This window comes from Helianthus annuus, chromosome 17 (genome assembly GCF_002127325.2).
Source record: "Helianthus annuus cultivar XRQ/B chromosome 17, HanXRQr2.0-SUNRISE, whole genome shotgun sequence".
Classification (NCBI taxonomy): Eukaryota; Viridiplantae; Streptophyta; class Magnoliopsida; order Asterales; family Asteraceae; genus Helianthus; species Helianthus annuus.
The window spans coordinates 159,793,357-159,805,486 of NC_035449.2; the positions used below are offsets into that span (position 1 = coordinate 159,793,357).

The following is a 12,130-nucleotide window of genomic DNA, read 5'->3' on the forward strand; positions in this document are numbered from 1 at the left end:
CAGCATTTTAGGACATAAATTTTCTTTAAGATCCCTTTCGAAACACATTTTTCCATACAATAATGGAACATCATAGTACAACCTTGCATTAAAAATTGACTTTTCATAGGCAATAAATTTCTTTCCTTTGTATGTCCCTCCTTTCTGTTAACATATTGCATAGATAATGAGTTAATGCAAATGATTCTAGCTCAGCTGATTAATGCATTGGAAATGATGGTGAAGGATTCAGGTTCGATCCTTAGCCCCACCCGAGTTTTCTACTACAGTGCATTTACTCCAGAGGGTCGGCTCTTGTGGAGGATGCAACTCCTGTCAAGTTGCAGGAGACTGGAAATTTTCTCGGGGACAGCGTAACGCCCCTCTCGAACAGGCGTGGGCCCGGTTAAGACAACATAGTCCTGGTAATGAGTGATGATAGGTCTGCGTCTTGCGGGTGTGAATTAACTGTCTGTTGTTAAGTTCACCTGTCAAAAAGAAAATAGATAATAAGTTAATGAGTTCTCATAAACCATGATGGCATACAAAAATAAATAATGTTAGGCACACAAATGGTTATATTGTTGGTTATATGGTCTAGGAAAAGTAAAGTTAAATTGTTGGTTACATGGTCTTACATAAACTCACTAATAATTATTTGATTAGTCACATGTTATATAACACGTGTCCTAATAGAAACAAACCAATCTCTTATTTAAACCCACCCAAACCATTCTTTGCCAAATAAAGAAGAAAAGAAAAACAATTTTCAACTTGTGAGAATGGATGATCTAATTGTTTCCCCATCTTCATCTTCTTCGATTATCCCCTTTCCCACTTCAAACACCCTCCAGCAAAAGCTCCGAAACCTTCTTCAAAACCAGCCTCAACAATGGGCATACGCTGTTTTCTGGCAGACCTTCACCGACGACTCAATCGGCTGTGTCTCCTTGTCCTGGGGAGACGGCCATTTTCAAAACCACAAGGAACTACAAGAAGACCCCAAATGTAGGAAGTTTGCTCTCAAACATATCCAGTGTCATTTAGGACCAGACACCCATGACGATGTTGAATGGTTCTACATCATCTCCTTGACCCGGTCGTTTACTCCTGGAGACGGGTCTGTTCCGGGTACAGCTTTTGCTTCAAATAATATGATATGGTTAGGTTCGGCGGATCAGCTCCGGGGTTTTAAATGCGAAAGAGCTAATGAAGCTCAAATCCATGGGTTGGAGACGATGGTTTGCATTCCAACTTCAAGTGGTGTTGTGGAAATGGGTTCGTACCATGCCATGCAGGAGTCTTGGGACTTGGCTCATCAGGTTCAGATTCTTTTTGGTGGTGGTTCTACACAGTTAAACAACTATAAAGATGGTCACCGCAGTGTTGTTTCTTTTGCTGATATGATACTTATGGCTGATGATGATGAGGAGGAGGAGGATGGTATGAACAATATAGAGTTTGATTCAACAACACCAGATGACCAGCTGTCAAACAATACAAGAATGATATGCACCAACACAAAGATTACAACGGTGACGACGGATACTAACGCTGAGACTGAGTCTGAGCATTCGGATTCCGATTGCCAGTTGGTTCTTTCCACAACGACCAAGCATAAGAAGAGACAACATAACAACAAGTTACCCAATGGTATGCTATTTTCTTAACATGTTCACACACACTAACTTACATTGTTTACAAATCATATTTCTACTCCTTCTTTAAACTCAACATTTTCACTAAAATGATGCTTCTTTTTCAAACATCATTTTTAGCATTAGGGTTAACAATTTAGGGGCCATTTGGCGACTTCTAAATGGTTAAGTGCTGAACCAGTAAGAATTCTGAATCATTAAGTACTGAACCAGTAAGAGGCCTGAACCATTAAAAGGCAGTATAATGCTTAACTGTTTAGAGGTAAATGTCTAACCAATTCAGATTAGAGGTTTTAACCATTTAGACTCAGTATAATGCTTAACTATTCAGAGACAAATGTCTGAATCATTCAGACATTTGCTTATGAAACAAACAGTCTGAACCATTAAGTACTGAACCAGTAAAAGGTCTAAACCATTAAAAGACCTTTAATATTTAGGATCTATAGGTTGCATTTTAGAATTTAGCTTTAGGATTTATATATTTAGGTTTAAGGTTTAGCTTTAGGGTTAAGATTTGTTGTTTATGATTAATTTGGATTTAAGATTTAAGGTTTATGGTTTCTAGGTAGTATCATGTTTCATCAAGAACAAACCAGAGAATAGGTATCATCTCACTTTTTTTGTCGAGTCCAATTGATTTAAATCCATCATCTTATTTCATTAACAACAAACCATGTTGTGAAGATAGCCGAATTTTGGGGTAACAATTAAAAAAGGGAGTTAATATTCACACACGCATCTTTTCTATCTCTCTCTATACATGCATAGATATATATAGAGAGAGAGATAGAGTGAAAAATGATGTGTGAATAAGTTTTAGGGGTGTGAAAATAGTGGGAGCCTTTTAAAAAAACAAAGCGTATAAAGAGATGTGGTGAAGAAAGCTAAGAGCATTCTCATTCAATCCATCAAATTATACATACATTCCACTAAAAAAAAACTCCTATATCAATATATTTTCACTAAAAACAAATACTTTTTCACTCTCATTTCCAATTAAATAATATTATCATTACACTTTTGTCTCTCCTTCACTCACAATCACTTTCAATATATATTAAAAAAATTATACTGAGTGAACAGTGTCCCCCCAAATATACAGATGAACAGTAACATTTTCTCTCTCCTCCACTCACAACCATTTTTTATACCCTTTATAATATAAAAACTACCCCTCACATATTTTGATGGTTTGGATAAGAATGCTCTAACAAAATCAATTTTGAGTTGTCAAAAGTATTTATTTATTTATTTACTGAAGCAACATTTATCTAGGTATATTTATTTATTTATTTACAGAAGCTAACAAAATCAATTTTGACTTCTCAATTTCATATATACACCTACAAACTTAATAAATATTATATATACTCATACAAAATTATAAATATCATATATACCCTTATAAAGTTGTTAAAATATCATATATACCTAATTTATTAAAAACAATTAAATAAATGACAATTTTACTCTTATTTTGCTAAAACTTTGAAATCCCATATACGACGTTTAACTTCAAATATTATATTTACTTATTTTTAACATAATTTATTTAGCTTAAATATTATATATGGAGTATATATACTATGGTTTATGAATAAAAATAAAAAAATAAAATTGGTAAAATTAAATTTAAGTTAAAAATGTATTATATAAAAATATGAAGTTAAGATGATGAGCATATATGAAAACTTGAAGTTAAAAAAATAAGGGAAAAATTATCATTTATTTGATTTTTTTAAATAAATTGGGTATATTTGATATGTTAAATACTTTGTAAGAGCATATATGATATTTTTTGTTTTTGTTGGGTATGTAGAAATTTTTTAACGTTTGTGAGGGTATATATGAAATTAATCCTCAAAAAATATCTTGAAATTCTGAAATTATTTTACTGAAAAATACTAGCTAGAGAAGGAGACACGTGACAATTCTCATATATTTTGCTATATTATATTTTAGGCAGATTGGATCTAAATAATCTCAAATTTCTCAATTTGGTCGATAATAATCTCAACTAAGTTATATTCCGATAATAATCCGATCTGGTCCACTTTTGGTCGATAATATTCTGTGTTAAAAATAGCTTAATAGAGTTAAGTTTTTTTTTTCCGAAATACAAACCGATGTTTTAGGGTTTTGATTAGAATGAGAATACGAGTTGATTGATGTAAAATTTACCACGAAATACTGCCTCAAACGACGAAAACAATGGTTCAATACGGGTGTTTAAACTTCCAATAAACAAAAATCAAGCCTTTTGGAGCATCGTTTCGATGTAAGTTTTACATAATTAATCGACTCGTATCATCGTTCTGATCAAAATCCTAAAACATCGGTTTGTAATCCGAAAAATAACTTAACTCAGTTAAGCTATTTTTAACGGCGGACTATTTTTATTACCATTCTATATATTATATAATTTTATATTATTAACAACTACAATAAGTTAAAGTATGATAATTACATGCATATTATTATCACTATAAAAGGTTAAAATATCTAAAATATACAAATATCATAATTATATAAACTGTTAACCGGAATCTTCGCCTGCCCGTTCACCGAATCCTCGTCGGAAACTCACCGGATGTTACCTACTCATCCAACCAACATTAGTCGTCGGATTAAGGTTCAGGGACAGCCGATCTAACCAAATAACGAACATAGTAAAGGGCTTACCGGAAGTTGGTCGAAACCCTAACCGCTTGACCGTCGTCATTGTAAGAGCTGGCGCATCATCCGATCTAACATACCTCGTTGCTCTCTGTCACAAACCATGTTCGCCGCCACCAAAGACTACCAATCATACCGTCACAAACCCTAGAACCCCCGACCGTAAAGTTTGCTTTCAGCAACGATCGACAACATTACCGTCGGTCGGAACCGTAACTGATTCCTCCATCACTGCCGTGCCTCTCTCTAGCTTACTCTACCTCCGTCGCGCGCTCTCTCTCTCCCTCCGCACTGTCTCTCTATGTCTTCCTACCGCCAGAAGGGGAAATGGTGGATTTGTTTGTGTAAAAAAAAACCCTTAAATACCCCTCTCAACTATACTGTTCATTCCCCTCACTTACTATCATATATTAATTTTAAAAGATAATTTCTTGTTCGTAACATACAAATACAAAGAATATCATAAAATATGTATATATTTCAAAAGAAAAAGTTTATTTTCCAAGTAATAAATTATTAGAATAAGCATTACTAAACTAAGGTTAAAGAAAAAATATAAGAAAATAAAAAAAATTGTAAGGATATTAGGTATATGGTTTGAGAACAGGTATATTATAGTTTCGGGTAACTGTTTCGGTTATCATCTAATCACATAGCTGTATCATACACACGAAATATTATTTTTTCAATCTCATTCTTGTCGGGCTTCGGATACACCGTACCCTAATATTTTAGGTTTCAGGTATGTCCATCAGGCTCGAATTTATTTTGCTATCCTAAAGGTGTTCTAAGTTTTTTTTTGGCTCATCATAATTATTCGCTTGTTAAATTAAAAAATATTACATGTATATACAATGTCATATAAGTTATACTTTTCTCTGAGTCTATGGAAAACTAACGTAACCAATTTGTGTATATTGGTACTCCCTGAGCCTATGGAAAACTAACGTGACCAATTTGTGTATATTGGTAGTCCTTGATCGCTAAGCCTATGAAAAACTAATGTGACCATTTTGTGTCTATTGGTAGTGAAAGGAAAAAAATCAGGCGGCGGGTTTCAACCAATGAACCACGTGGAGGCAGAACGACAGCGGCGCGAGAAGCTCAACCAACGATTCTATGCCCTCCGATCTGTTGTCCCAAATGTTTCTAGGATGGACAAGGCGTCTCTCCTATCAGACGCTGTTTCCTATATCAACAATCTTAAAGAAAAAGTCAGTTATCTTGAATCTCAATTACACGGTCACAACAACCACCAAGGGAAAACAAAAAAAATAAAGGTGGAAATGGTTGATTCAGTGGACAATCACCAACAAAACAGCAACACTTGTGATTTGCATCTATCTACTAAGTCAACATTAAGTGTTAACAAAAAAACAACAAGAAATAACACGAGGAAAAGTAATACCAATAACTTGAGGGAAGTGGAAGTGAAGATTGTTGGCAATATTACAATGATACGGGTACAATCGGGAAACACAGACATGCAGGCTGGGAAACTAATGGATGCTCTAAGAGAAATGAAAGCACAAATCCAGCATGCAAGCATGTCGTGTGTGAATGAGATGATGTTGCAAGATGTGGTGGCTAGGATCCCTGTTGCCATGGATGAAAATGAGCTAAAATCTGTGCTCATTTGGAAATTAGACCACTAATCACATATAAAGTAAATTAGAAGCGTGTGCTATGTTTGAATTGGAGTCGGAATAATGTTGTGTTATTATGATTATAGCACATATTTTGTGCAATAATTATGTTTGTGGCCATAAAGAAAACTCATATTGGTTAAGAAAACTAAGAAACCCAAACGAATGAACCTTATTCTATCACGTGTTAGACTTTTTTGCAGACTGTATTACGTGTAACAACTAGAGGCTATCACATGTTACGTGTAACAATTTTTGTAAATTTTCACCTTTTTCTGAAAAAGTAAAAGTTGTTACCTAACACGTGGCAGCCTCTGATTATTACACGTAACACAATCTGCAAAAAGCTGTAACACGTGGCAAAATAAGGTCCATTCATTAGGGTTTCTTAGTTTTCTTAACTAATTTGGGTTTTCTTCCTATCATTGCCCAGTATTTTAATTTTAGTAATATTTTATATGTTATTTAATTTAAGTTTTATTAATAAACCTGTTAAGTGTTTGTTTTTTTTTATTTTTATAATAATATTCTATTTATTATTAAATTTGGTATTTAGTAATAACTTACGTTCTTTAACTTTAAAAAATAAAATTAAAACCCGCGTCTATGTTTATTTTTTAACATTTCGTGGGCATTGGATCGGTATGTATACGGTTCGTTACAATTACGATATAATAATAACTTGAGTCCATCAATATTTAAAAAAAAAAAAATCTAAATCCATGTCTACGATTGTTTATTTTTTAACATTCTGCGGCCATTTGCACTACTAGAAAATGAGCCTAATGCAACTTTTTAGATGCAACTCTTTTCAATAATGTTGCATTTGACTCTATTGCAACATAGTTCAACATAAAGGTTGCATTAAAAGGTCTAATGTAACCTTTTTAATAAAAAAGTTGCAAAATTTTATCAAAATTGCAACCTTTTGATTCAAAAGTTGCAAAATTTACTTAAAATTGCAACTTTTTCTTGAAAAGTTGCATATTTTATTGGAATTTGTAACTTTTGTTAGAAAAGTTACATTGTTCAAGTTTAGATGCAACTCTAGTGCTAAAGGTTGCGTATGGGATAAAGCCACCTTAAACTATGTAAAAAAATAAAATAATAAAAAAGAAATCTTATTGGTTATGCAAGTGGGTCCCCTTCTTTTTTTCCTCTCACGTCTGCTAAAGGACTGGCGAGCATACAATGACGCCCTTCAATGACACCTAGGAGATGGTTTGAGACGCCATTGAGATGATGTGGCGAGGGGCTTTATCTCACACCGAGCAACCTAAAAGTTATCATGACCATGGTCTAATTTGGTTAAAAATGTTAATCGTGATCAAACAAGTTTAATCATACTTAAATATTGTCAATCATGGTGAGTTTGGTTGAAACTTTCAATAATTTACTTGGAACTTACGAGAATATAAATAAAGAATATAAACAGTTTATTAATTTTTTCGATAGTTATAACTATATATCATCATTATACAATCACATTTTACAATTATTTTAATTTCCCACCCAAAATCTAAATAGTTGCCCCAAAATTTTAGATTTCCCTCTAAGATTTCACAATGAACATTCATCTCTCCCATTACCCACCCCAATCGCTCTAAGATTTCACAATGAACATTCATCTCTCCCATTACCCACCCCAATCGCTATTCTTTCGCTGAAACTGCTAGATCGTCTCCTCTTATCGAATCCCACTACTACGCCCCTAATGAATCGCAACTAAGTGACCGACGAACCACAATTGCACCACCTGATGATCTGTCATCGCCGCTCATACCTTCTCACTCAACTCCTCTTCGCTTCACTTCAGCCCCGGAAGGTATATTGGTTTCTCTTCGACCAGTTTTGCTTCAATCACAATTAGGGTTTTAATTAAAACATTGAATTTTGAATTTTTTTTGGGGCATATGTGTGTTGGAGGGGATATCTTATGTTAGGAGGATTTATAATATCTTTTACAGAAGAAACACAAACTTAAGGTATATCACTCATCATCGAGTTGCATTCTAATTTTGTAATATGGGTGCATTCTGTTATAGATTTGTTGTTTGTAATTGAGTCATGTGTGTGATTAATGATCGGTTTGGGGACTTGGGTTTGATTTAAATTTTGTGAACTAGAGTTCTGTGGCAAAGCCAGAGAATCTCTGTGATGGTACATTGAATTTGATGATTTGGTAGTGTATCATTTGTAGTAAGAATGGGGTAAGTTCTTGTAACATTTCATTTGTTTTGACTTATATTTGTAGATCAAATAATTTTCACTGATTGGAATCTGGAAACTTCTGTGCTTTGGCTGCTTGCTTACTCTTATCTTTCATTACAATTTATACCATATTTATGTTCTTTTTATCTGCAGATCGTAATACTAACCTAATTTCTGGTGATCCAAAGGAAGACCGAACAGAGGAGTGGTTCAACCGCTAGTGATTGAAGGGAAGACCTAGTTTCCTTAGATGGATAGAAGGGTTAAGAGCAATTCAATCGTAGTTTCAACCCACCTTCAATCCTAGGTCAGTAAAAATAAAATGATTGTGTTCAATTGATCAACAATATGCGACTATGCGTTTGTGTGCAACGAATGGACAATATGAGCGATGGTTTTGATTCTACTGACGCTGCAAAAGATATGTACTGTCATTATTGTTACTCTTTATCTGTTTTGTGGTGGGTCATACCTTCCATTGTATTGTATGTAATTCAAACTTATCAAATGTTCATACCTTCCATTGTATTGTATATAATATCTTTGTTCAAGCTTATTCTGATAATAATAACACACGTACTGTTTCTTTGTATGAAGGTTTATACATGTAAAAGTGAATCTGTACTAGCTGCACACATTCCATTCTCCAACGCAAAGTATACATTCTACAAGGAAATGGAAATCCCGTGTACGTTTGAGGAAATAAAAAATACATTGTTGATTCTAAGGGAAAAGGTAATTTTGATCTTCTTCGATATCTCCCACTTGTTATTGTTTTACGTTGTTTTCAACAAGCAACTTGTATTGATGGTTTATTGGATGATGTTTTTATAAAATCTTTTCTTATTTTCTTTTATAGGAACAATTGAAGAACTTCAAACCTCCAGGAGATGGAAGTGCTTTGGTTGATGATTTTACAGACCGCTACCTTTGATTTATGGCGGATGTGTTCCTAAAATAATGATGAAAAAATGGATGGTGGCGTGGAATCATACATAATTTCGGGTGGGTTTATGGAATCATTCAACGCAAGTCTTGAAGTTGAAAGAACACAACAATGCGAAAAGAAGTTGAAAGGGCCATCACATGAAAAAAAACCTAAGCTAGAAGCTATGTAGAAAGATTATGACAAACAACAAGCTAACTTTGAAGTTACGATGCGAAGTATTATGGAAAAGCACCTAATGGAGTATTATAGGATCTTAGAGATGATTAGGAGGTTTTCGTTACTTTTTATCATTGTACTTCACAACTTTATTATTATTACATTGTTCTTTTGATTTTGGACACATGTTATATTACGATATAGGATTATCTTATATAATTATGTTATTATTATATTGGTGTTTTTAAAATACTAGTGCATACTAATAGAAATTTTAGTATTTCAAATAATAATGCTATAGAGTTGCATTTGACTTTAAAAAGGTTGCATTTGAGTTTAACAAAGGTTGCATTTTAGTGTAGCAAATGTTGCATATGAGGTAATAAAGGTTGCACTTGAGTATTAGAAAAGTTGCATTTAAAATTAAAAAAAGTTGCATTAGCATGTAAAAAGGTTGCATCACAAAAAGGTTGCATTTCAATAGTAAATGCAACTCTTTAAAAAAAGTTGCATTATCTAATAAAAAGGTTGCATTAGGTTTAATGCAACTTCACCTAATGCAGCCCTTGATAAAAGGTTGCATTAGGCCTAAGGCAACCTTTTCAAGGCCTAATGCAACACTTTCTTAGGGTTGCATTAGCTTTATTTTCTTGTAGTGTTGATTGGTATCGATACAGTTCGTCACAACAGCGGTACAATACATGCACTAGGTATAGAAATGAACACGTGTTTTACATCAGCTGAAAACGATAAAAACGAACACCGGTAGAGTGGCATTGATGTTGTTCGAACGGTATCGATTGGTTTAGATTGTCACAAAACTTGTACCAATATTCATTTATCGTCCCATACGAAGTTGTATAAATGAATAATTTTCAAAATCGGAAACCATAAAAAGAATACAGTAATGGTATTGATGTTATACCGTACGTTACTGTACGATAGCGATACGTTGTCAGTTGTTTATCGAAAGAAAAAACATTAAAAATAAATATTGGTACCGAACCAATGTTGTTCGTTTGGTTTTGTTTCGGTTCACTATGGTAGCGATACCATACCGATGTTATTCGGTTTGACATAGTATGATAGCGATACGGTGTCAGTTTATTGAAAACAAAAACAATAAAAATATAACTGGTAGCAATAGAGATGTTGTCCAGTCAGTTTTAATAAGGTTTGGTACAATAGTGGAACAATATTCGTTTGCAATAAAATTTACATCGCAATGCTGAAAAAAACTAAATATAGAACGCAAACCAACTAAACCGATATCAACTAAACAACATCATATTCATTTTTATTGTTTTTTATCAATGTAATCAACTAAACAACGTCATATTCGTTTTTATTGTTTTTTATCAATACAAGGTTTTCTCTTTAGATTATTATAACGAGTGCCGGTACCGTAACGAATATAGATAACGACGAAATTCCCGTCGCGAAACACGAGAAAAAATTGACTAGCTATTAATGAAAACAGACTGCCTCCGAGTGTTAACTTTTCTTTTCTGGTGTATCAGTCTCCAAAGATACAACAATTCTTTTTTTTTTTTGAACAACAAAGATGGAACTTTTATTCAACCAAATGTCTAAAAGCAAGGCGCTGATAGATATATAATAGTACATCAGGGATACATCCAGAATAAGAAATCAAAGTACAATATTCATCAAGTGAAACAGAGAATTTTTAGATCATTTTCTAGCCATCTAGGAACGAGAATGCACATCAATCTTCCCAGTTTATATTTCTATACCTCGATCTTCTCTTCAGGCATTCGAACGATTCTTCCATGATTTCTTCTACCATCTTCAATGGATCCTTCATTTTATCATTAAAAATTTTGTTGTTCCTATTCTTCCAAATGGCCCATATTGTAATCAAATAAATTGCGTTTATTATCTTTGCCTTCGATTTTGAATAGCCGGACATGTTTAGAAGCCTCGACTCCAACGATTCCGATTTTGCTCTGGCAGGTATTTTTATCCATTGCCATACATAAGACCAAATTAGATCCACATATGGGCAGTGAATTAAAATGTGATTTGCTGACTCGTTTGCTCCACCGCATACCTTGCATAGTGCCGAAATTGAATACATCCCTCTCTTAATCAGTTCTTCAACGGTCGGTATTTTCCCTTCAATCGCTCCCCAACTAAAATAATTCGACTTCGGTGTTGCCATTTTGTTCCATAAAAAAATCCCAGGTTTGTTATTCAAGTCGATTAAGCCCGTAAGATCTGTTCGAACTTTTTTTACTGAGAAATCTTCATCACCTCCATCCTTCCATTTCCATCTGTCCTTCCCCTGCCCAACCGGTTGATGCTGTAAGGTTTGGTTCAACCTCTGAAATTCATCTTTTTCTTCATCGTTTTCTAGTGCTCTTAACCAATTTCGATCCCATAATGATTCTCCTGTGTTTTCCGTGAAGTATTAGCTTACAGATATCCTTTTGTTTGCGAACATGCTATACATCAGAGGGAAAGCGTCTTTTAGCGGTCATTGTGGTGTCCATGTGTCAATCCAAAACATCGCCTTTTCGCCGTTACCGATTATGCATCTAAGGCTTTGTTGTACATCAATACCGCGTTTTTTCAAATCCTCTCCCACCCCCGTGATTGCTCTCCATACACCAGGTTGTGATTTCTTTCTCGGTATTAGCGACACCACTCTTGAATTATGATGTATAGCTTTAATAACTTTTGCCCAAAGTTGATCCGGTTCTTCTTTCAATCTCTACCACCATTTCAAGAGTAGAGCTAAGTTCATTTCTCGTATCCCTTCCACCCCAAGATTGCCCCTTTTTTGCGCCAATGATTCTTGCCCAACTCATCCATCTAATTTTGTGATGTAA

At 34.1% G+C, this 12,130-nt stretch overlaps 1 protein-coding gene and 1 long non-coding RNA gene across 3 annotated transcripts; both read left to right on the forward strand.

Annotated features, from left to right (window-relative positions):
• The first annotated feature begins 739 nt into the window (after positions 1–739).
• On the forward strand, positions 740–6,389 carry LOC110925954 (transcription factor MYC1). Its single transcript, XM_022169742.2, has 2 exons — positions 740–1,632; positions 5,346–6,389. Exons 1-2 carry the CDS (start codon positions 762–764, stop codon positions 5,969–5,971), a joined length of 1,497 nt encoding a protein of 498 aa, XP_022025434.1. The 5' UTR covers positions 740–761; the 3' UTR covers positions 5,972–6,389.
• Positions 6,390–7,484: 1,095 nt separating this feature from the next.
• On the forward strand, positions 7,485–8,910 carry LOC118489008. 2 transcript variants are annotated; one of them, XR_004885712.1, is made up of 3 exons: positions 7,485–7,787; positions 8,327–8,634; positions 8,771–8,910. It is a non-coding gene; the product is annotated as an uncharacterized LOC118489008 (long non-coding RNA). The 2 variants fall into 2 exon arrangements; XR_004885711.1 differs by having other exon boundaries at positions 8,327–8,480.
• The last annotated feature ends 3,220 nt before the right edge of the window (positions 8,911–12,130 follow it).